This window comes from Cryptomeria japonica, chromosome 5 (genome assembly GCF_030272615.1).
Source record: "Cryptomeria japonica chromosome 5, Sugi_1.0, whole genome shotgun sequence".
In the NCBI taxonomy this organism is placed as follows: domain Eukaryota; kingdom Viridiplantae; phylum Streptophyta; class Pinopsida; order Cupressales; family Cupressaceae; genus Cryptomeria; species Cryptomeria japonica.
Genome location: NC_081409.1, coordinates 667,445,561 through 667,472,153, shown reverse-complemented (window position 1 = coordinate 667,472,153; position 26,593 = coordinate 667,445,561). Strand labels below are relative to the sequence as shown.

Below are 26,593 nucleotides of genomic sequence, written 5' to 3'. Positions count from 1 at the left end.
TCTGATGGTGTTTTTATGCAGAATTTAATAGTAATATTAATATAAACTGCAATACGATTGACAGTCATTCTTAATTCCATACACAGTGGCAGACCAGATTTGACGTATGTCAGATCTGTCTGCCCTTACAGCCACTAAATATAATTTATGCCTTAGGTAATGGGATAGGAGACTCACACGTAGAGCAAGGGATTACAGCAGGAAAAAGCCAGCAGTCAAACTGATTTTCAGAAACAGCACGGTATGGTCATTGGGACAGTGATAAGCATATAGGGTACTGCATTACTAATTTAGTATAAGTATTAACAACCCAACTAACAATAATATTAAGTCTTATTAATATTGATAATGTTATGATAATTAAATATGGTTAATAATATAAATATAATATGGTACTGTTAATGATGCAACAAGATAAGTGTAATAGGATGCTGTTAATAATAAGAATAATATAATATAATATAAATGTAAAAAGATATAGTATAATGCTGTTAATATAATGATCTTAATATAATATAACGCTGACAATATCAATGATAATGTAATATAACATAATGACAGTGTAGGTTCTAGACAGTGATAAGCATATAGGGTACTGCGTTACTAATTTAGTATAAGTATTAACAACCCAACTAACAATAATAATAAGTCTTATTAATATTGATAATGTTATGATAATTAAATATGGTTAATAATATAAATATAATATGGTACTGTTAATGATGCAACAAGATAAGTGTAATAGGATGCTGTTAATAATAAGAATAATATAATATAATATAAATGTAATATGATATAGTATAATGCTGTTAATATAATGATCTTAATATAATATAACGCTGACAATATCAATGATAATGTAATATAACATAATGACAATGTAGGTTATAGACCAAGTTTTATTTGACATAAATGTCCTTCTATTGTTCTCTCTATGTACTAAATTGTGATTCGAGGACAGAATATATGTGGGTTCCATTAGGGGACATTACATGAAATATTAATAAATATTGATTAACTAATTATATTTAAAAAATAAATAAATGTTAAATAATCATTTGTTGGTAATTATTATATTAATTAATAATAATAATTGTTTCATTTAGGATAAATATATAACGATCAAGGAGGGGACATGACTTTGATTGACAAAGTTCATCCTTGTACACACCTTCTAAAGTGGAATAAAACCACTCAGGCCTCCAATGCATCTTAGGAGAACTTTGGTGAAACCTCTATTAGAGTGGTAATTACTTCAAGACTGTGTCTTTGATAGATCAATGGTGTAGTAGCAGCCAAAGATTGATATCTTGGAGTGCAAGATAAATTGAGGGTTTAATTCATCTCCGAGTTTGCTAGACTTCTTAAGGGATCTTCAATTTTTTTGTAGAAGAATGGTTGATTTTAAGCTTGCGCACATACCTTTTTAGTCAAGTGTTGTACTATTTGCTAGTTGTACTATTGTAATAGTTGATGCTACTTTGTATCAATAGTTGGTTGGCAATCTTTTGTACTTGACAAATAGTTGTCTTGATATTTTCCTTTGTGGTTGTATTTTTCCCCAATTTCTCTCAACAGTCTCATGAGAACCATTGGAAGGCAGGCAAACATATCTTAAGGTATATCTTGTGTAACATACTAACATACAATGAAAGAAAAACGAAGGAAATTTTATTCAACTTGCATAAAGAAAATGCTAACTATGGCATGAACAATTTTTTTCGACATTCTAAACTTTTCCATTACATGAACCAACAGAGAAGCATAAAGCATCAATTGAAAGATTATATGAAGTAAAAGTAACAAACTTCTTCATTTTCTCTATCATAAACAAAATGCAACAATTAAATAGAGAAAGGGTTTAGAGAGTACAATGATCTACATTTCAATCTGGATTCTCTTACAAGTCTTTGCTTGTTTTGCACGAGGGAGAGCATCATTAGGGCGCTTTTCCTCCAACCATAGACCTAGCGCCCTGGACACCTTCCTTACGGAAGTGGTCCTATCCTTCACGAGGGTGTAGACACAAGACTAGGTCTAATTGCCATTTGAGCTTGGTGTTTAGAAACCTACACAACTCTAGTCGGTCACACATCATAGGTTCCTCCTAACTAGCATGTCCCTCTGACTAGATAGTGTATCTGGTTCAAGTGAACTGACAGGCACATGCAGAACCCTGCACCACCTTGGCCAAAGGTTTTGTATAATTTGTAAAGCACGTTAAATGTGCAGTCATTGTTCACCGCCCCACTCGACTTGTTATGTAGAATCATTTGAGGTCCTAGTGGACTTGGTAAGGTGGACTTAGCATTTACAACATGCTACAGTGCATTTTGTTTACTGTATAAGGTAGGTTAACTCAAGGACCAAATAATGGCTGTTATCATGTGGTAAGTTTGCATTTTCAGCACCTTTTTACTTCTTATTACTGGTCAAGTTTTATCTCAAACTGGAGTTATAATCAGCAGGTTTGTATTGGCCTCAAGTGTTTCACAATTGGTTAGGCTCACTTTCCGATGACCTCCTAGAAAGTGGTTTTACCCTAGTATGCACGGGGATGTTTGAGCAATTTCATTCACCTATAAGTTCATTCTGTGCAACTTCTGAACTAAGTATGCATATATACAGGTGGTTTCCTGGTTCATTGCATGGATGCATCTAGGTGCTTCTTCTGCATGTACATGCATACATGCAAGTGCCTTCTCCACATCATAAATAAGTAACAAGCTCAATTCTTCCTCAACCCTACTCATACTAGTAGTAGAGTCTTTCTTATTCCATTCATTGAATTTAATCAATCAAGAAAATAATTATTAAATAGAAAAATACAAAGTTACTAATTCTAAACTGCTGTTCCATTCTGCATACATATGTTTACTATATCGACTTCCCTTAGCTGGACTAATCAATGTTAGTGGTTAATCTGCAATTTTTCTCTCAGGACTTGTAAGCCTGCCATGGCTTAGGAGAAAATGAGGTATTCACATTTGCTCACAACTTAATTCACAACATTTCAGTTATGGTTCAGATAAGAACAATAATTGGATTCTTTGAGTTATTTAATAGAAAAGACTCCGTGCAAGAACGTTGCAAAAATAAGATTTCAATCTGTATTCCCTTCATTTAAGATTAAGAATTACTTCTACAGTTCAGTCCAATGAGTGTTCTGAAGTTTTTAAATTTTCAGCTTTCTCTATCAACCTCATGTTTCTAAGGTCTCGAGAACAATTTCCAAACCCTGCATTCAAAGTAATACAACTGCTCGAATACAAGTTCAAGAATAAAACTGGCACTCTATGAGATTTGATGACTTAGTTAAAGATTCTTATCTTCATTCATATCATAGATTAACTTAAGGATTTCGAGGTGCTTTCCCTCGTATAAAACAATATTCCTTTTACCAAATTTAAGTAGAAAGAATTCCTTCAGGAGGAAGTGTTTATTACTAAATGCATTTTCTCACGAAGCATGTTTAAACAAAAGTATGAAAGAAAAGATTCATGCCTGCTAAATCTTGCTAGTTAGCGAGTTGAATCAAGTTCCTTCTCCTTTAGCTATGTCTCATGAGCTTTCTGAAGATGAGATTTTGTACACTATCAAGCTAGTAATCTGCTCTCAGTTATATTTTGTATTTTTTGAAAGACTAGAATAAAAACTGTTCATTCTTTTCCAAGAATTGCTTTGCCATATATGGTCGGACCTCAAATTCTCTTTCAATTGAAACATCAAGAATTAGTTACCTCAAATGCTCAATTTCCATTTAACTTTAATTTCATTTGCATTTAGAAGCATGATGGAGTCAATCACCATGACCTTTCCCATAATGATGGGAGTGGTTCTTTATTATGCTAATAATCAAAATTATGATTTGCTATATTTTCCATGGTGACTCGGCTGTCTTAGCCATGCATAAGTTATCCTGGAATTATTAAGTTTGATATAATTAAGTTATTAAGGGTAGCTATTCTAGTATCATATGTATAGATATGAACTTGCACATATATATATCTAATATACCCGTTCTTGGCATTTTAGGCTGGGTCCGGGCCCTGGTTCTTGCCCGGTCCTGGTCCTCCCCGGGTTCTCCCTGGGTTCCACCTGGGTCCTGCCCAGGTGGATGGGTTCTTTGTGACTCACAGAGAACCCATCCACCTGGGCAGGACCTGGGCGGACCCAGGAGAACCCAAGCCCATGGGTTCCCAAAAAAGGGGCTCACGGGTCATAAAAACACAAAAACCAATTAAAAAATACTTTTTAAAATATTTTTTTAACATGTAAACCCATGTTTCTCTGATCTTTTCCAATATGCTTCACCGGTCTGCTCTAAATTTTGTTCTTATCCTCTACATAAGGCTGCTCATATATTCTCTTGTTCTATCGCACCAAGCTGTTCTAGACTACTGCAGATCTGCTTTTATTTATGTCCTTATTCTTTCCTAATGCTATTCTTATTCATCTCTGTCGTGCTCTAACTTAGGATCCTTTTTAAGTGGTTGAATGATGTTGTATTATATTATTCTCTATAATATCTGATATGTTTATAACTACGGTAATATATCATTGCAGCAATCCAATTGTATATTTCATTTTTGTATGGATTGTATCATTGTAATAATCAATAATGGTAGTGATAGTTTATAAATTATATAATTATATTTTATAATTTTGATGTTTGAACATATATATATATATATAAAATTAAAAAATATATATATATATAAAATTAAAATATATATATATATGTGTGTGTGTGTGTGTGTGTACGGACGAACTTGTAACCGTATCCAAGAATTTTTCTTTTTTGCCAAATCTGCGAATCCGTACTTGAATCCGAACCTGAACCGGTAACTTAGATATATATACATACATACATACATACATGTGTTTGTCATTCTTTACATGCACATGTATATATGTGTGTGTGTGTGTGCATGTGTGCGTGTGTTTATGTCATTCTTCACAGGCATACACACACACATTACGCATAACATTAATTAAATGAGATTGAAAACTATCAATCTTCAAATTCGTGTTCATTATCTTACTCCAAATTGAATCATAAATTACTTGAATATTAAGGATTATAAACATAATGGAGATGACCCTAACATGACCAATGGGACTATACAAGGTCTTGACACCCAACGACAAAACATCGACTCAATCCTAAACGACTCTAGGGCAACAACAACAAACCCTAATTAGGCTGACTTATCTCAATAGCTAGAACATGGCGTCAATGGCAATTTTGACCTCCTCACATGTTTGCGCCCCTCTCCTTGATGATGCTCTCCCTCCCTTCTTAAATGGTGATAGGATTTCCTACATCCACTTAGACACACAAAGGTAGTTAGACAAAATCTTAATACCGTACAAATATCTTTATTACAAGGCATTAGCTCACTTAATTTCTCAAATTAAAATTCATTCATTCCATTGAAATTCATCAAACTGATGTACTCATTATGTTTCACAATTAATCATATCATCTGTAATATGCAACAAAACAAAATGAAATTGTTCAAGTGAAAGAGGGATGCAACATTTAGGGCACATCTCATTTTGGCATTCACTACACATCAAGAGCTTCTCAAATTGTGGGCTTCATTAATTTAGATTAGGCTTGTGATGTTGATGAGCGAAAGTTTACTTTATGTTTTCTTTTTTCCTTGGTTTTGGTCTGATTGCATGGTCTTGAAAGAAGAAGACAATGATAAACTTATAAGGCACTGAGAGGGGGGGGGGGGTGTGAATTAGTGCAAGAAAAACAATATAAATCTGATCACCACTTTAATTAACTTTAAAATCAATAAGCATGCAAGAAAGATAACCACATAAGCCAACACCAAATAAGACATGCACACCATAACACAATGATTTTCACGTGGAAACCCAAATGGGAAAAACCACGGTGGGAATTAGAACCCACAAGATTCACTATCTGCAGAATAGAAATCTTTGACCGGTTAAGGTCTTACAAACTTGCCCGGTTAAGAGAAGACCTTGTTAGGAGTCACCCGATGAGGGGATTTACAACTTAGCTCTATTAGAAGCTTTACTCTGTTAGGAGTAACCTCGCTGGAGGATTTAAACTCAATTTGTTGAGCTACCCGGTTAAGAGGTTTATACAATCAGGCCTTTTAGGACCTACTCGATTAAGGGATTTTGACTGCTGCAACTATTAGGAAACAACAGCTAGATGATCTGCATATAGCACCTCTGTGCCTGATAAGATCCACTTTAGTTTTGCAATATACTTCAACAATACATCAATACAATGCTTCTCAATTCACCACACAATCAAATTCTCACTCTACGCTTATGATATCATCCTTTATCTCATAACTCGTCACACTTTTTATAAACATCTCAACTTAGTCGGCTAACAACCTTGGAACAAGTTCCTAGGTTCAATAAATCTAGTCAATCTTGCTCAGCACGCTTTACTTATGTCGGCCACCGACATAACAACCCAAAAATAAAACATAAACACATCCGGTTAACCGATTTATGTCATTCTGCTCTAGTGGTTAACAGTTTTTCAAGATTGATTGCCCTGTATACCATAACTCACTCATACTGTTGAATCTGCCAATGTGGTATGGGATATATCTGCAAGTACCTGTCTCCAACATTCCAGTAGAACCACATCACCTAACTCTTCATCGATCACCCATACCAGTTGCCTGAATGTAATACTGATCCTCGTTTACCGGTTGAAGTCCTATTTGCTGTTTCACTGTTAAACTGTCTCCTGTACCGGTTATGCTTTACTGGTTGGCCTAAAAGACTTAGATGACTATCAAAACATAGTTGCCATCAATGGCAACATAAAACAAGTCATCAATCAACCTATTACATCATATCATTATCATCAAGCCAACAATCTCCCCCTTTGGCATTGATAGCAACACTTAGGAATTTTTTTGTCTGAGTGTGCAATACAAAAATTGACTCAACTCATGACACATACTCCCCCTTAGCAATTGCATGCTATTACAAAATTTACAAATATAAATACAACTACCTATTACAAAATTTTCATACTACTACTCCCCATTACAATTCAAAATTTTAACTCATACTACTACTCCCCCTTTGACAACAATGACAAAGGTAAGCAAATACATAAAAGAGAAATGCAATATACATCAAAATTTGCATTATCATATATAGATATAAAAGTTCAAAATGTTTTTACAATGACATATTAGAAAAAGTGTCCGCAAAATGTAACTTTAACTGCTTCAAGTCATTATGCCAAGTCTCCAAAAGAGTGTCGGTTATCTCAACATGTGTTCTGATCTGATAAGCCAGCTCCTCCATGGCATCAATAGTACTCATCTCAAGTGTAGCTAATATAGCTTCAATCTCTTTATAGCCTCTTTGTAAGATTTCAACTTTAGGAATCAAAAGTGTTTGTAATTCCTTCAGAAACTGCATTCTTTTAACCTGTTCTCCTTCATAAGCTTTTAACTTATGCTGTAGCTCAACTACCGATCTACCAAAATGTATAGCTGAATCATTTCCTGTTTTGCTTCCTGCTTCTTCTTCACCAAATCATCACAAAACAATGAAAAATTTGCAATAGTAGATAGGAATTTACCTCCATTTGGCAGTGCATCTTTAATAAGGTCTTTGTTGACTGTTAGAGCTACCTTATCCTTATCAATATCATTCATCAACTGTTCTATTATCTTCTTCTTATATTCCTTTTCCACATTCAAATAAGCTGCATCTTCAAAACGTTTCATTTGTTCACCAGCATCAACAACCAATTGGCCTAACTTATCAATCGATGTAGACAGTCTATTAGTGTCCGTCTCTGGTAACAGACTAGACAAAATCTCAACTGCACATTGTATTGATTGAGCTTCCTTTTGCTGTTCCTTCATTCTTTTCTTCTTAGCTCTAGATTGCATGGCAGATGCAATCTCTATTAGTTCTGTAGAACTCAGCGCATCCATATTGATGGGTCCTTGTATACTTAGTGCATCATCATCTTCATCATCATCAATTTTCTTCTTAGAGGTAAGTGATAAAGGTGTCACTTTAGGTTCTGGTTTCACTGATTTCAATTCTTCCTCTTCTTTCTTCTCTTTGGTCTCCTCCTCTTCCTTCTCCTTGTCCTTTACCGGAGATGCCTGTGTAACAACTGTTTCAGTGATCACCGGTGGCTCTTCAGCTCTCTGTTGCTCTCCATCTTTCTCTTGTCCCCGTTCCTGTTGTTCAGTCATTTGAACATCTTCATCCTGTACATTTTCAGTTTGTTGTTTCTTTTCTCCCTCAGTACCAGTTATATCAATTTCTGTATCATCATCAGGAATTACGACTGTCTCATTCTGTAAATTAACTGGTTTAACATCTTCCAATTGATTAGCAAAATCAATCTCATCCGGTGAAAAATCATCAATATCTACATCATCTGGGAGATCTTCTGCCTTAAGCTTCTCCAATTGCTCTTCTTCCTCATCAGGTATTGTTGATGTGTTTTTTATGCACATGCGAACACAGAATAAAATACCTAAAGGGTACCTTATCCTCTCTTGAATAAAGTCTCCGAATGCTGAAGATGTCGCGAAAAGGATCAATCGGGATGACTTCAAGGTTCTTTGTATGTAGGATCTCTACGTGTGGATAAGCTCTCTGTCGTATGATGTGATTTTGCTGGAATCACAAGGGGACTTACACTTGACGACCTAAACGTCTGTTTTGCTGGAATCACAGGATTTCACTGGCTTAGATTTTGAAAAAAGGAAAAAGGACGAGGGCGAGGAAAGGATCTAATTCTGATACTAAGAAATGTAGGAGCAATGATTGATCTTTGATGAAATTCTAACTAAGTCTTGTTTTGACATCGCAAGACCATCTCCACAAGGTTAGTGTGATCTTCAGAGGAAAGCTTTATGATGTTTAGATCATCGCTACAGGCATAGACACCATCAAGCTGATGCATATCAGTGAAGAAGCGACAATTGAAGTTGAGCTCAAGCTGAATGATTCCAGTTGACTACACAAGGCAAGTTTGCAATCAACAAACTGCTAGTAGTATGGAAATACAAATTTCACCATCAATCAAACACATTTCTTCCACTCATCTAATAACATGAAATCAAATCTGAGAAATATAGAGACCATGCAAATTGTTGAATCGACCCATAGATTTCACCATTTCTTCAATGAAGTTTTACAAGTCTTTTACAACATCTTGGCAACAATCTTTGCCTTCTCTCTCTATTTTATTCTAAGTGCTATTCTATCAACTGACTATCCACTATTAGCTAACTATTCACCTTCTAACTATTGACTAACTATTGTTGACTCCTATTCCCTAACTATTAGCCTTTACAAATGAAGAGCCAGGGCTTATATAGTGTGCCCACAATACCATTCAATGGCTTGGATCAATTTGAGATCAATGGCCAAGATTTTACAATGAAACCCTAATTAGGGTTTGTTACAACAAACTTAATTCTGACCAATGAAATAATTGCATTATTTGGACACATGTCTTCTCTGGAATATTTGACCAATAGATAGCCGGGGTAGGTACATCGAAGTTTGTGCCACCTTTAATGAGCCAGGTACATTGAATTTGGACATGCTGAGGTGGACCAACCCGATTGGAGGAATGATGACTAGGATGCCACCTTGTCTAACACTTGGTTGATTCTCAATTTGGTGATGCTTTCCTTCAAATGCTGGACTGGAAAATAGATGGAGAAGGTCGTCCTTAATGATGCTGGACTGGAGGAGATCGTCCTTGTCCTAACTTGATCTTCCTTGATGAGGGTCCGCCAAGTAGTTGATCTTCCGACTCCAGGGTCGCCATTTGATGCCTACACAAAAGATTAAAGTTAGTCTTTGAGCATCAAACCTTAAAGCATAGAATTTAGGACCTTCCAAGAGAATGATTTAAGATATTAATTTGGAAATGACATGATAAATCCAGAATTCTAGTTTTTCAAATTAATGGCAATGAAATCAAAATAAATCTTGAATAAGAACTTCAAAATGATTCTTCATACCTTCTCCTTTGAAAGCCTAACTATAAAACCTTGGAAAATGATGAAAGAAGACCGGATTTTGCTGGACAAGGGTTGAATTGTGGTCTTCCTTTGGATGAATTATGCCTCCATTAGCCTCCAAAAGGCCTCACCTTCCACTAGCTTCTCCAAAATCTGGAAATTCGCCTTAAAATACCTTAAAAAATCTGGAATTATCCTCCAACTTGCTCAATTTCGCACCTCCAAATATGCTCTTCAAGTTCGCATAAGAAGGAATGAATGAATGATTTGAATTTTGAAACAATACTCCTTCCTTATATAGGGCGCTCACCCTAATTCTTGTTGAGGCCGACTTGACAAAAAGGAAATAAAATGAAATAAAACCCCCCTTTTGAAGGATGGCCGACTTGGCAAATAAAGGCAAATAACAAATATTGAGCGCTCAACTTAATTTTTTCATTTTTTGAATTAATTTCAAAGCTTTAAGGGTGGATTTTTACATTTATTTTAAGGCTTGAAAATTAATTAATTCAATTACAAAGGCCTCAAATTATGCGAACTTAATTTAACCTCCCCAAATGTTTTAATTTTAGCAAATTTGGTAAAAATTTGGGAATATGGAAGTTTAATTAAGGCTTAATGAAAGTTCCTGATGACTTCGCCCTAGACCCTCTGGAAGGGTCAGGAGCGATTTTTCAAATTAGGTCTTGAATACCTCATTCCTTGGCTCCAAAATCTCCTGGAAGGTGAGTTCATGTGTGCGTTGACCTAATCAAAGTCTTGCATTTCAATTTTATATCTTTTTTCATGAGGAAATTAGGTGAACATGTGAATTTCGCCCTGGGCCCTTTGGAAGGGTCAGGAGCGATTTTTCTCATTTGGGCTCAATTCCTTCAATCTTGATAATCATTGGCAATTTGGAGTCATTCCTAAGGCCTTCTTTAATCATGATCCACACCAGATTTGGCATGAAACTAAGGGAAAAGATAGATTTTGCTCAATTTCGCCCTGGACCCTCTGGAAGGGTCAGGAGCGATTTTCCCTTTTTAGACCAAAATCATCATTCTTTCAAACCCAATCTTTATTGCAAGGTAAATTCTCATCTTTCTTCGCCCTAGGAACAAGGTTTTAAGCTCAAGCAAGGTTAAAAATATAGGCTTGCAAGGAATTTCGCTCTGGACCCTTTGGAAGGGTTAGGAGCGAAATTTCCTTCCTTGGCTAAAACACTCATTCCTTAACTCCTTCAAACGTCCTTAAAGATTTCAATATGCCCATTTTCTCTTTCAACATGCCTTAGACTTTTCAATTTGACCAAATAAGGCAAGAAATGAGTCCTAGGTTGATTTTCGCTTTGGACCCTTTGGAAGGGTTAGGAGCGAAAATCACTTTTTAAGCAAAATCTTGATCTTTGAAATCATCCAACTCCCTCAAGGCAAGAACATTAAAAAACACCTCCACACATGCCTTGGAAACTAGGAACTTGGTCTTGATAAGTGATAAATTGAGGTGTATAAGGATTTTCGCTCTGGACCCTTCGGAAGGGTTAGGAGCGAAATTCCTAATCTTGGCCAAAATCCTGACTTCATTTTCACATTTCTCCATCCAAACAAGTGTTTTGCCCTCAAAGATGCCTGGGAACGAGTTGGTTCTAAGTTTGGGTCAAACTAGAATGTCATATGGAGAATTTCGCTCTGGACCCTTTGGAAGGGTCAGGAGTGAAATTCGCTTTGGACCCTTTAGAAGGGTCAGGAGCGAAATTTGACTTTTTGAACTCTCCGTCAGGATCATTTTATGGAATATAACATTTAAGTATAAGCTTATACTTTAAGTTATATTCCATATATACTTTCAGGATGTTTGAGATTGGTTTTAGACCTCCAGGAGCTATATTGCAAAATCTAGTTTTTGGAGGATTTTCAGTTTTCCAAACTTAGTCAAATTTCAGGATCAGGACATTCCAGACTTAGCCAAATTTGAGGATCAGGACATTCCAGACTTAGCCAAATTTCAGAATCAGGACATTCCAGACTTAGCCAAATTTCAGGATCAGGACTTTCTAGACTTCATCACTCACCAACTTGACCTAACTCAAGCAGAACTTGCTATCCAGGTGATCCCCCTGGCGACACTCGAAAGCTAAAGGCTAACAGACAAAACCCTAAAAGACCTAGAAAACAAACCCTAGAAAGCAAAAAGCAGGGGTCCCCATTTGCAATGGGGTGATGTGTGAATACGTCACAACAGGTATCAACCCCAAAAATTTCTTCAGTATTTCCTCAGTCTCAATCTGGACTGATTGGGTCTCACCAATAAGCAATCTAGTAAGTCTTTTCTTTGATTAAGAAGATTTTATTTTTAAAAGAATATCATCTAATTCTTCTTTTGTAGCTTCCGGTTAAAGATTCTTAAGAATGAACTCAATAAATTCTTTGTCTTGTTTAATGGCTGCCTGCTATCTTGCATCAAGTTTATTAGACAAAGAAGTGGGAATTTTGCCTTGTAACTCAATTAGGGCTTTGCTATACTTATTTATCACCAAAACAATTGCATCCTCTAACTCCCTTTGCTCATCCTCACTAAACTTATCATACAGTTTATTCAATCCAACAAGAATACCATATTCCTTAATACTTATTAACATCTTTTCAAAAGGTGTAGGTTTAGTTACCGGTTTCTTTGCTGATTTAACAGTAAATGCTCCTACAACCTTTGACTTTTTACCACTAGCTCTCAGAGCTTCCTTCTCACCTTCTGATTCAGTTTCTTTTTCATCAACAGCGGCCGGTTTCTTTGCTTGCTCCTTTTTCCTTTTATCGGTTACTATCGGTGCCTTAGGTGTAGGGGGCTTAATTTCTTTCCCCTTTCCCTTGAATTGGATTTTAGAAGGTTTCTCCTTCTTTGCCTTTGCAGGTTTCTCCTTCTTAACCTCAACTCTTCTTGTCTGCATACTGGTGCTAGTACCGGTTGGGGCACTAGATGATTCAGCCTTCCTAGCTTCAAAATTTGCTCTAGCCTCAACTATTGCCTCCTTGGTAAATCCTTGTTGAACAACAAACTCTTCAACTTCCTTTGTAACCTTCTTTGCAATTACCGGTTTGTTAAGTTCAGAATGTACTAGTAAAGATTTCTCTTTATAAGTACCAAACCTTTCTGCAGTAGAATCTACCGGTTGTGCAAGCAAGAGTTTAGCATAAGCAATCAAAAGACCAGCTTCAACTTTGTAGCCCATAGGCATCACCCAAGATGTTCTAGGATCAACTGCCTCCATCTGACAAGTGTCAGTGTCAACCATAAAGTAGATGGTATCCTCATATCTCTGAACAACCTGTGTCGGTATACTCTCTCTCTCATGCATCTTTTTTTGAAAATCTTTGAAATAACCCCAAGCAATCTTGTTGAAATCATTTCCCAACATCCTTATACTGTTCTTCATTTGTAACACTGCCAGTTTGTCCTCAGACCATTGAACATCACCGATGCCTGGAAAGAAGTTCTGAAAGTAAAAGAACAGACCAACAATTAGTTGCCCAAACTTGAATTTTTGTCTTTTATCTTTCTTTATGGATTCAATATTTAGTACCAACTGACTTCTTAATGCCTTAGACAAATCATAATCCACATTTTCCTTAATCATCCGATAAGCTGTGTGAATGGTTGCAATAGGGATGTTGTTCATCCTGCTAGAATGATATACCCGGTATCCAATGACCACAGAAACAAATTTCACTGCGGGGTCATCAATCTCATTGAATGTCATCGCTCTTCCATCCCATCGTGACTTGGTCAGCTTGGCTACATCATCCTTAGGGACTGATCTTAATACAGGAAATTCACCAGTGGCACACAATACGGTTATTGCATGAATTGCTTCCTTAGTGATCTTATGTGGTCGATCAATCCACATAAACTGGTCATGTACACGGCTCAAAACATATCTCTCATGATCATACTCAAAATCATCAATAGAGTTCAGTGAATGGTGAAAACCTTTGTCGGCAACACTCTTAAATTGTTCCTTCAGCAATCCATTCTTATCACACAACAATCTATATTGATCTAATATAACAAAGATTTCAAGATCTTCCAACTTATAGTGAATAAAGGATCTAGCGTCTTCTACATGCAAAACTCCATACGGAACTCCAGAGAGGGCTCCAGTAGGATCGGTTTCGATCGATTTAAAAGGGTGCCTCTTAAACTTCGGTCGAGGTCTAACAGTTACATCTACCAAATGTGGTGTATCCATCGTCAAAGACTTAGACTCTGAAACAGATAGACAGATTTTCGGATAAATACCTTTTACTGCCTCTGCAACTAGGGTTTCAACACCGAAAATGCTCTTTCACCGATTACTGACCGCAAATCTCCTCAAATCTCCTGCTAATCTTTTACCAAACCAGCAATCTCAAGCTCTTTCTGCTTTCTTCGCTCTTCAAGTGCTCTCAAGAATGCAAAGTGACAAATGACATTCAAAAACTTCCTTTTATTTGCTTTATCACCTATTGCATTAAATGCTTTTCCCGGTTGTATAAACAAATAAACCCTAAAACACCATTCAACCCAAAAGCATACTATCGGTTCTCATATCACATCAAACCTACCGGTTTGATCATAAAAACACTTCACAATATCATAAAGCATCACAATATGCAGATTTATCTTACCGCACAGTCATTCAGGGGGTCCGCAAATAGATCTGACAATACGTTCCCCCTAAGCTTTATAACAACTTAGTTAACTGGTGATTTATTCTCCACATTTGGTGAAGAATGGGAATCTTCAGGTGATTTGTCTTCGGTTTTCTCATCACTCTTCTTTCTCCAGATCTTGTTCATCTCATTCCTGGTTTCCTCAACATCAACTTTCTTCTTACCTTTCACATCAACAGATTGAATTACCGGTTGATTCATCCTTGCTCTGCAAAACCTAGTAATGTGTCTCGGTTGATGATAATGATAACATGTTATACCAGATGCTCTCCAGGGTCCAACATTGCCTCTATTAGTTCTTCTTCTGCAATTCTTAGCAACATGTCCAAAATTATGACAGATTGTACAAATCACATTCATTCTCTTTTCAATCTCATAGGGACTAGACCGGTTAGCATAGGGTCTCTACCAATTAGGATTTCTCCGGTTATTAAAAGTTCTTTGCTAATCACCACCGGACCTCTTATTCATGTGAGGTGTTAGATTATTTGCTCCATACCTGCATTCAACTGTTCTATGCCCATACATGTTGCAAGTGTAGCAATATCCATTAAAATTTATAGGTTTATATCCTTGATAGGTATTAGGTCTATAACCATCAAAAGAACTAGATCTATTTCTACAAACATTAGCAGTATGTCCTGGCTTATGACAATTAAAACATACAGGTTTGTGGACTTTCTTACCGGTGGTTTTCTGGATCTTAGGTGTAGATTTACCTTCTTCCATGTTGTCCTTAGCACCAGAAGACTCACCTTTCTCATATGTAGTATAACCCAAGCCTTGTGTCTCTCCTTTCATCCTTTGAGTCTGGATCTGCTCATCAAGCATAGTAGAGCTCTTGTTAAATTTAGACAGTAACTCATTAGCATCAGCCAGCTCTTTAGTTAGATCTTCATTCTTCTTCATCAGACTTTCTCTAAGAGACATTGCCATGTCTAGATTAGCGTTTACTTCTTTTTCTTCTTTTTCCTCTTGAAGATATGCAGTCAGGGTTCCAACCTCTTGGGTCAATTTAAAGATCTCATGTTCCTTTTCTCTGATTCTGTCTTCAGCAGGCCTTCTGGCTTCCAGCTCTTGACTCATCCTGATAGTTAGGGCTTCAAGTTCTCTCCTCAGATTTGACTTATCATCATTTAACTTTTCCACCTCATTCACCAAAGCATCCATGTTTGCTTCCTCAGATGAATTGCTTTCACTATGTTCATACAATTGTTCAGCTAGCTCCCTCCTCTTTGCCAATGAAGCTTTGTACTTAACTCTCAATTCACTATCTGCAGAATATAAATCTTTGACCGGTTAATGTCTTACAAACTTGCATGGTTAAGAAAAGACCCTGTTAGGAGTCACCCGGTGAGGGGATTTATAACTTAGCTCTGTTAGAAGCTTTACTCTGTTAGGAGTAACCTCGCTGGAAGATTTAAACTCAATTTGTTGAGCTACCCGGTTAAGGGATTTATACAATTAGGCCTGCTAGGACCTACTCGGTTAAGGGATTTTGATTGCTGCAACTATTAGGAAACAACAGTTAGATGATCTGCATATAGCACCTCTGTGCCTGATAAGATCCACTTCAGTTCTGCAATATACTTAAACAACACATCAATACAATGCTCAATTCACTGCACAATCAAATTCTCAATCTACGCTTATGATCTCATCCTTTATCTCGTAACTCATCACACTTTTTATAAACATCTCAACTTAGTCAGCTAATAACCTTGGAACAAGTTCCTAGGTTCAATAAATCTAGTCAATCTTGCTCAGCACGCTTTACTTATGTTGGCCACTGACATAACAACCCAAAAATAAAACATAAACACAACTGGTTAACCGATTTATGTCATTCTGCTCTATCGGTTAATAGTTTTTCAAGATTGATTGCCCTGTATACCATAACTCACTTATACTGTTGAATCTGCCAATGCGGTGTGGGATATATCTGCAAGTACCTGTCTCCAACATTCCAGTAGAACTGCATCACCTAACTCTTCATCGATCACCCATACCGGTTGCCTGAATGTAATACTGATCCTCGTTTACCGGTTGAAATCCTATTTGCCGTTTCACTGTTAAATTGTCTCCTGTACCGGTTATGTTTTACTGGTTGGCCTAAAAAACTTCGATGACTATCAAAACATAGTTGCCATCAATGACAACATAAAACAAGTCATCAATCAACCTATTACATCATATCATCATCATCAAGCCAACAAACAACTATTGCATTATCATTGAAAGTCAAAGATGCTGAGTATTGTGGTATAGTTTTGGCTGGTTAGGAGATTCTTTGGCTTTGATAGGTAATGATTGAGTTTGACTTTCCTATTGATCATCTCATTGTGGTTTGACGTGACAATTAGAGTGCCATTCACATTTCATACAACCAAATGGAGCATTAGCAGACTAAGCACATTGAGATCCACGTGCACTTTATTAGGCAACTTGTCTAGGATGGAGTTCTTAGCTTGGACTACTTGCCTATTGAGGAGCAAGTTGTGGATATCTACACTAAGCCTTTGGCTTTGCCTTGCTATCTTCAGTTATGATCAATTCTTGAGGTGCAGAAAGTCGTCCTTGGGTGGGGTCTTCTTGAGTCCTTCCTTCAAATTTTCATGTTTTCTTTGCATGTTTTCTCTCATTTGGAGAGGAGTTTTTTCCTATGGGTTTTCGCCTTTTTACTGTTTGCAAGAGATTGTTTGTACATGAGTACCTTAACAAGCCTTGTTGTTGTGATCCATTTTACATCTTTGCATTGGTTTGTTCCTCCTTAAGTTGCACTTATAGGAGGGTGCTGCTAAGAGTCAGTCTAAGAGAGGAGAGCCCCAAGACAAGAGATGACTAACATTGAAGAGTAGAAGTAAAGAATGTTGAAAAAATTAAGTCATGCACAATGTGTAAACAAGGCAAGATAGGAGAAATTTTTAGAGGTGTTAGGAAAATCTGCATTGCATTTTAAGAATAAAACCATTAAATTGGCTTGTGAAAACGTGCAAGATGATAGTGGACATGAAGAAGCATAGCTTCATGGTGATGATCTTTCTTTTCATGTGTGTTTGAATCATTTGCTTTCTTACTTTAATTGCCTGCAACTACTTCACCATCTTAAGTATTTAAGAAAGCATATTAATCATATGTTCAACTGATTACAAGCATGATATTTGTGCACAGCAACATATTGAAGTGGTCTTTAGTCATATTAGTTAATTGAAATACTTTTTACTACACCATTGTCTTGTTTATTGAGAAAGGTTACATGTTGGTAGTACTATAAAAGGATCATAAAATTTGGTAAATTAACTGTGTAGGCGTGTGTGTGAGCATTTGTACACTTTCATTATGGATAAATGATGTATATAGAAACTGCAGAGCTTTGGTAAACAGGATTTTTCACATTCTTATGTATGTTGAATCTCGGTAGCATAGAACATTGAATCAACATAGAAGTAACGAATCTGTGATGGTGAATTCTTCATTGGATTATCCAAGTTGATGATGGATCAATAGAGGACAAATAGATTCCAGGATTGTATCTTTTCTGGATTCTTGAGGAAAAACAAAAAGGTTAAAGTAAATCCTTTATTTAAATACAATATTTTCTTCAATTAATGATGCAGCTCAAAAGGATTTTACAACATTTGGTTATTATTAATGTTTCTTTAACAATGCTGCATCTAATGTGTATATCTAAAAGTTGAAAATGATGCTCATGTAATCCTATTGTGTATAATAATAACATATGCTTTGATCGTGTCTTAAATCTAATACACAATTCTTTCTGCAGATTGATGCTATGCTACAAATCTTAGAAAAAGAAATTGATGATGTAGATGCAAAGATTGGTGACAGATGGCGACTATTAGATAGGTACAGTTATTATTATCTTATTTTGGTGTTGTCGGTAATTGGATCTGTTGTTTAAAATGTTACCTCCTAAAGTTTTAGATGTATTTTAAGGCTCATGTTATTATAAGATCTTAGGCAACATCTTTAGCATCTTCCTCTTGGGTATGGTGGTTAATCCCTTTTTTTCTGGCTACCTTGAATTTAGCCTAAAATTTTAGTAACTTGTTTTTGACCTCAAGTTATAGGATCGTTGCCATCCTATTAAGAGTTAGTAGCTGTCTTCCACCATATCCCACAATATCTTAGACAGAGAAATCATTTCAGGTCTGGATCTTATCAAGGGTAACCCAAGTGGGCATCTTCCACTTATGATGAACGTCCCTAATTGTTGTGTTTGTAACTTCTGGATAAAACTGTGTAGTACTTTTTAACATCAAGATTTCATTTCATGCTTTGTGATCCATCATCAAGATGATAAAAGGAAAGTTAATCATTTAGTGTAATTCAAAATGTTGATGAAAAAAGTACCATGCAGTTTAATCTATAAATCTTCAAAAGCAATTCTAATGGACTCTGAAAATCTAATGGTCTTGTCCTTATCTATTATAGAACTTAATACATTTTCCTAGATCCCTGTCCCCTCTTGCTATAGCCTATTTCTAGAAGCAGTTTTTTCTTTCAAACTTAGGAGTTCTAGAGTCCCTTAGAAACCTTAACTGTTTAAACCCCCCTTGCTATTTTTCACCTCTCCAAATCTTTCTGACACATTTTTTTATGGTGGGTATTGACTTGTACTTATACCATAAAGACTCTATCCATGTATTTTAGCCACATTTTTTTAGTTTATACAGTGGAAGTATAAAATGGCTTTATATGGTAGGTATTATATGGGGTAAATGATTGAATAACAGTCAGTCTATGGTAATCCGTTGTCCTCTTGATTAAGGGTTTGAAGTTGAACCTTATGACCTCCATCAGGCTATAATTACTGTTTCCCATGAGATCATATCTTGTCTGTCCTACCATGGACATGTTATTAAACCATTTCAAAGTTCTTAATTTGTTGCTAATGACTTTTGGGTCTTGATGCACATACTTTATATTGAATTTAGCTGCATGTTTGTTTAAAGATTAACCCATTTTATATTGTAAACATTAAGTTTCTTCTTTGATCCTTTCCTTAAGCTTTGCTCATATTTTCTTTTGCATCTGATTTCAACAGTGTCATGGATTGGGCTCTCTTTTATTTTCACAATAGTAGCATATCCCTACAATGGAATTTGGTTCCACATTAATAGCATCCTTCCCCTTCCTGTTTATGACCTTTTAGTAATGATTGAATGTAACCTAGAGCAAGTGCTGCAGGATGCTTCATGACTCTGGATGTGTCTCTATATTTACTAAGTTTAGAGATTTTCTGTCACTCCTAGTCTTGGAGGTTGAAAATGTAAGGAATATTTGTGAACAAGGATTTCCCATCTATTCACTTAGGTCCCATCAAAGAGCCAGAAAATTTGTCGATAAGGATTTTCCATCAGAGCCAGCCGTTAATGGAAAGCCGAATTGAAAGAGAATAAAAAGGGTGATGAGGATTTTGATATACTTATATCATTGTTGCAGAGATTATGATGGAAAAGTCACACCAGAGGAGGTAGCTGCGGCAGCTTTGTATCTCAAGGACACTCTGGGTCAGGAGCCAGTGCAAAAATTTATCAGTGACTTGGCAAAAGATAAAGGTATAGGGCTCAAACTAACTCAGTGGGCTACTTTTGCAAATGTGCATGTTTTATAAGCTATAATATTGATATAAGCAAAGATATGATGGTTAATTTGGGAAATCGCTTCTTTCGCCATCCTTTTTTGACTTTTGTTCCAAACAATATTTCTATAATTCTTTCCTGCATTAGCTTTGAATGAAGGACTGAACTATGTCATCTTTGTGTTGCAATGTGTGGGAATTTGTTGTACCTTTCTTGGAATCCTGTTCCAATACATGTGTTACCATCAACTGACACGGCGGAATTCTAACAATGTTTATTTTCCATACCATCAGATGGGAAGATCCTTGTGGAAGATATTGTGAAGTTAGGGGCCAGTGTACATGATGAAGACTACAAGCAGCAAGAAAAGGAGCTTGATTAGTGACAGACTCTGCGTTATCTCTATAGCTCAAAATTGCTTTCAGATTTTGGGAAATTTTGTTTGCATATAACCTAGATTCTATATTTATCTTGGGAATTGCAGGGGTTATTTTGATTCAACTTTAATGCAAGACTTTTTACAGCTCAGGGATAAATGTAAATCCCTTATACATGCCCTCAGGTCATTCTCTGGCAAATTAGCATAATTTATAGGTAGGTGTAATTTATCGTTTTGATTCATATCTCGCATAAATTTTCAAAAACAGATTCCCCACTACAGGACAGACTATAGCATGCTTTCCAAGGGATGTCGTGGTGATATGTGTTGTTACTACTAGTATAAACACAATGCCTGCTTTCTAATTTTCTGTATAAACCCGTCTGTAATATTTATTTATTTATTTATTTTTCTTTGTAAGGTAAGTGCTATCATTCATGGGGATAGCTCCCTATATTGCATAAAACTCGAAAAAATTACATATTGTTTAGACAAGAGAAGCCTTGTCGACCATACACCCCCTGCACATATTCACCATACTAATAGCCCCAAATTTACATATATCATCCAAATCTATCCCAAAATTACATCTTCCCACCAATGGCTTGATAAATCACGACAGCAAATTCACCAATGTTGATTGCATTGCGGGTGGAGTTCTTAGGGAGCCACCAATCATCTGACTCAGTCAATCTTCGAAAAGGTTCCAAGTTTCCATTGAATAGTGCACATCTAAATACTTCCCATGCATTCTCTCCAAATGTCTTCAATAGCTCACGTTCCTCCTTCCAAACTCCCTGCGGGCCATCTCCCGAATGGTGTCACTGTCGACAAATACATCATCCACGACAGAATCCTCACTATCCTCCTCTTCATGGTCATCCTCAGTTTTTGAGGGTAGATAATTATCAAACTGGAAGTAAACTTTCAGTATGCTAACTTTGACAACCTCCTCCAGACTTACGATGACATTGGCAATGCTGTCCGCAATGAATGGTTTTATAAACCCTGCAAGCAATTCAATCGCACGCTCCCTAGAGTCGATGATATCCACTAGAGGCAGGAGAACAACTTCCAACACCACTGCATCACACCAATGCCTTTCAAAGTTTAGAGTGATGCCCACAAGCCCTCGAACAGAATCATACACATGGTCTTCTGTGAGGAACAGGTTTCTCAACTACATTTTCAATGTGCTTTCGCAATTGACGCAGTTGATCATTCCAAAATATGCCATGGCTCAAATCTGTCTCTGCAAAGCTCCCAAAATGGCACTTGCACTCTCATAGAGTGCCTTCACCGGGACGATCATCATATAGGCTGCGATTTGGAGATAGCAATCAATTAAGCCCTGCCCATATCCTGTTAGGATCTCCAAACTGCACTAAAGCATGACCAATGTAGTGGATAATTCTAGGCATCATGATGAGCTGTTCAAAGGCCATGTGATCCTACCGCCGAAGAGCTTGTTTTTGTCTAATCGAGTATTCAGTATCGTACTTCTCCAATGTTTACCATGGTGCCACCACAATGTCCCGATAGGCAGGTAGGTCCAAAAAACGTAGGCATGCTACCCGATCCCCTGTCGTGGGTATCTTTGGCAGTCCTTCATACATTGTCCTATGATATCCTTCGTAGCAGATGCTTGGCAAAAGTAAATAGGGTCATCATTTTCTCCAACTCCAAGGTTCGCAAGGTAATTAGCCCCCTGATTGCCTTCTCTGTATACATGCTCAATCTCGTAGCTCTTTATTGTTCTCAAATGCTCTTTTATCATTGGGACCCATTTATTAAGCTTCCAGTTATGTTAAGTTGACCGCTTGATCCCATCTATTATAATTTGCGAATCACCCTCTATTATGATTCGAGATATTCCTTGCTTAATACAAAGACGGAGTCCTGCCTCTAGTGCACGAATCTCTGCTTCATTGTTCGTGGCAACTCCAATGCCACCAAACAGCCCATGAAGGATATCACCCTGCTCATCTCAGATTATTGCTTCTATACCGGATTCACTCGGATTCCCCTTACAGGCACCGTTGAAGTTTAATTTTGTCCAATCCCTTGGAGGGGCCTTCCATCTGATTGCTTTTCTGTCTGGACGCTTTGTTAGAGGGACATATGTTTGTGGTTCTTTAAGGGCCAATCTCTTCTCCATTAGTGCATCCCAATTAGTATATGTTTTAGGACACCCTTTTATTCTCTTTCCATTTATTACTTCTTTTATTGCAGTTTTGATTTTTTCCACAAGCATGATTTGTGGCAATGATGCCTCTTTGAAAATTCTCTTGTTCCTTTCTTTCCAGATATGCCATACTATTAAGGAGGGTCCAATTAACCATAGATCACACCATTTTGTCTTCTCTCTGCTTGGCCAAGCATGAATGAAGTCAAATAGTCTTTCATTTTTAGCTGTCGCCCAATTAATTCTCTCAAGGAACCAGTTCCAACAATATTCTGCCACCAGACACCAAAATAGTAGATGATTTGATGATTCTTCCTCTGCACAGCACATAACACAGCGATTGGGGCTCGAGATACCAATAGTTTTGAGCCTATCCCCCGTTAGGATTCTATTATGAAGAGTGGTCCACAGGAAAGCCCCAGCTTTTGGAAGTACTTTGTGATTCCAGCACAATTTATGTGGCCAAGTGTTGATGGAGCCTCTTTGCCTTCGAATTTCATATCCTAGTTTGGAGCTGTACATCCCGGATTTCGCTGCACACCAAATTATGATATCTTCTTCCATTGACTTCGGTATTTTCCTATCTTTTATTGCTTTCCATAGCTGCTCACATAATGAGGGATTTCCAATGTTGATTTTTTTCCATTTCCTCAGGCCATTCTGATCAACATGATTTTCCATGTTATTGCACACATTCTGTCCTATGCAATTTTCCACCATGTCAACCCATCCCTTGTCTTCAAATGTATCTGCTAATGCAGGAAACCCGTCCCAGGAGTCTCCAAAACAACGCGGTGCAGCCATTACCAATTTGCCATGAAATGTGATCTGTGATAATGTGCCTACAATCCCATAAGAAGTTCTAGGTAGCTGAGCCTCTCTCAGTGTTTGCCAACGTGAGAATTTTGTTAGTATCTTCTAAATCAAGATACTTCTTTTGGAACAGCCTGCACCATAATTTTTGAGGTGCCTTACACATTTTCCAAGCTAGCTTATTAGCACCAAGAGCAGAATTCTGTACTTCCATTTTCCTAAGACCAGCACCACCATCTTCCTTAATAAGGCATAAAGTGTCCCAATTGATAAGCGGAATTTTCTTGTTGTCTTTAGCTCCATCCCACACAAATTTCTTCAATAAGTTATTCAGACTTTTTCCAGCCGCAAACGACATATTGAAACATGACATGCTATATATTGGTATTGTTGATAGAACGGATTTGATCATGGTAATTCTACTGGCTTGAGTCAGCCATCTATCTTTCCAATTCTTAGATTTAGATTGACAAGATTTAATAACATCTTCCCAAATTTGAGATTGTTTGCACCCTTTGTTAATCCAAACCCCTAAGTACTTGATCAGAAGCTCCGCGATGCTTATGTCCAAGAGTTGTGCAATTCTGCCCTGAGCTTTCCTATTGGTGTTAAAGAAGAACAACTGGGATTTTCCTTTATTCATAACTTGTCCCGATGTCGAAGTATACTCCTCTAGTGTGTTCCTAATGCCTGAAGCTTCCCGGATGGAAGCCTCACTGAATATGATAGTGTCATCAGCAAATTGGGAATGTGTAATTGCCTCAAACTGTTCGTGGACTTTGATTCCCTTCCAAATGCCTTCGTGGTGCCTCTTTTTTATTAGTCTCCCCGGTTTTTCTACCATGAGAACAAACAGTGAAGGAGACAAGGGATCCCCTTGTCGTAGGCCATTCGTGGCTCCAAAGAAGCCATTTAAGCTTCCATTGATAAGTATTGAAAACTTAACAGTGCTAATGCAGAATTTTATGCATTCAATCCATTTTTCTAGAAAACCAAATTTGACAAGAACCTGGCAAAGAAAGCTCCAAATTACTTTATCGTAAGATTTGACAACATCGAGTTTAATGATCATACCTTTTAGTTTTTCCTTGTGTAATGAATGAATGACTTCCGATACCAAGATGATGCTGTCTTCAATTTCCCTATCCGGTGTAAATCCCTTCTGATTTTTTGAGATTAGCTTTGGGAGCAATTTCTTTAACCTTTCAGCCATTGCCTTGGAGATTATCTTGTAGATGGTGTTGCAAAGTGATATTGGCCTATAATCAGACATGGAGTCGCAATCCACCTTCTTGGGGATGAGACAGATAATAGTGTGATTCATTTCTTTTACAAACTTTTGTTTTTTCCGAAATTCCTCCACCACAGTCCATATATCCTTTCCCATGAACTCCCAGCCTTTTTGAAAGAGTTCAACCGTGATGCCATCCGGTCCAGGTGCCTTGTGTGGGTGAAGTGCAAAGGTGGCCTTTTTGATTTCCTCCAAAGAGTAGGGGGCCATGAGCATGTTGCTGTGAGAGCCGGAGATCAGGGGGTCAATGACCTCCGATATGATTGAAGGAATGTCAGTATTTCCTTCCTCAGAGCTGCCCAGAATTTCTTCAAAGTATTCAAGAGCAATTCGTTCCAAATCAGTATCTGAGGTTTTTAACGTCCCATTCTTATCCTTGATTGAGCAAATTCTATTGTTGATCCTTCTAGCTTTTGACGATGCATGAATTTTTTTTGTATTGAGATCCTCCTCGGAAATCCAAAGTTCCCTAGATCTGTCCTTCCAATAAAGTTCTTCCCTCTTCAGAATTTCCAAGTATTGTGTTTTCAATGCCTTCTCAAGTTCAAACTCCTCATTGGTCATGCCAAATTGCATTACCTTATTAAACCCGTCTGTATTAATTTGCATTCCTTTTTATTTTCTATTTAAACTCATGTCTCGCTATTTTGCAGTGTAAATAGGCCTCAAAGCCATCAATTTCTATTAAGACACAGATTGGAAACAACATTTGCTGATGCATTGTTCATCATTGTATCATGATAGTTGGGTAATAACTTATATTTATGTAGCAAGTTTTAGATTGGGTTAATGCAAGATGAAATTTTTGATTTGATTATTCATGTTGTCCATGGCAATGATGCAAATAGTTAATTATTACGCTCTACTCTATGGAGTTTAAGAAGAAAATTAGGCTTCATGATTTACCACGCACAATGTACCTTACAAAGCAATAGAACAACAAACAAATGCAGTTTTTAAAGTTTTGCAATCCTAGGGCATGATATAACTCTTTCAAGCTGTTTGACATTCAATAATTTAATTTTGAGTTCTGAAAATATTTTCCAAGAAAAAAATGACTAATTCAACTAAAAATACCCGATGTTCTGATCTAGGACTGACATTACATCAAACAATGAATAAAGCTAATGACTATGTTCCCCCTTTGTTATATAATTTCTTATGTTAATAAGTTGAGATTGCAAATTGATTAAAATCTTAGTGTACAAGGTCAGTTGTTTTGTGTGTGTTACAAATTAATTAAATCTTAATGTACAGGTGAATTGCTAGGGGTGTAATCAATCTTGCATAGGTTCCTTGATCTGTCTTGCACTTATCTCTTGTTTGACAAGTTTGCATTTTTCCATTTGTCAACTAGTTCACAGTTTTCTCTTGCTTGACCATGTGCTTGATCAATAGTTTGTGGGCTAGCTTGTTTGATTGTTACTAGTCTCTTTCAATTGATTGTTCATTTCAATTGTTTTCGGTGTGACCATCTTGCATAGGTCATTCGCTTGATCTATCTTGCACATCTCTCTTGTTTGATCAGTTCACCTTTTTCCATCTGTCAATTGTTTCATGATTTTCCCTTGCTTGACCATTCTCATGTCTATTCCTCGTTTGG

The 26,593-nt window shown here is 36.9% G+C and overlaps 1 protein-coding gene across 5 annotated transcripts in view; it reads left to right on the top strand.

Annotated features, from left to right (window-relative positions):
* LOC131075005 (uncharacterized) overlaps window positions 1-21,126 on the top strand; it is a 107,390-nt gene extending 86,264 nt beyond the window's left edge. For 4 of the 5 annotated variants that reach the window (XM_058011775.2, XM_058011773.2, XM_058011771.2 and 1 more), the window contains 3 exons: window positions 18,501-18,583; window positions 20,183-20,298; window positions 20,616-21,126. In XM_058011775.2, the coding sequence (XP_057867758.2) occupies window positions 18,501-18,583; window positions 20,183-20,298; window positions 20,616-20,704 (288 nt within the window). In that variant the 3' untranslated portion in view covers window positions 20,705-21,126. Of the gene's footprint in view, window positions 1-18,500; window positions 18,584-19,784; window positions 20,142-20,182; window positions 20,299-20,615 lie in introns of those variants that run through there. The other variant, XM_058011774.2, reaches the window with a different exon arrangement.
* The last annotated feature ends 5,467 nt before the right edge of the window (window positions 21,127-26,593 follow it).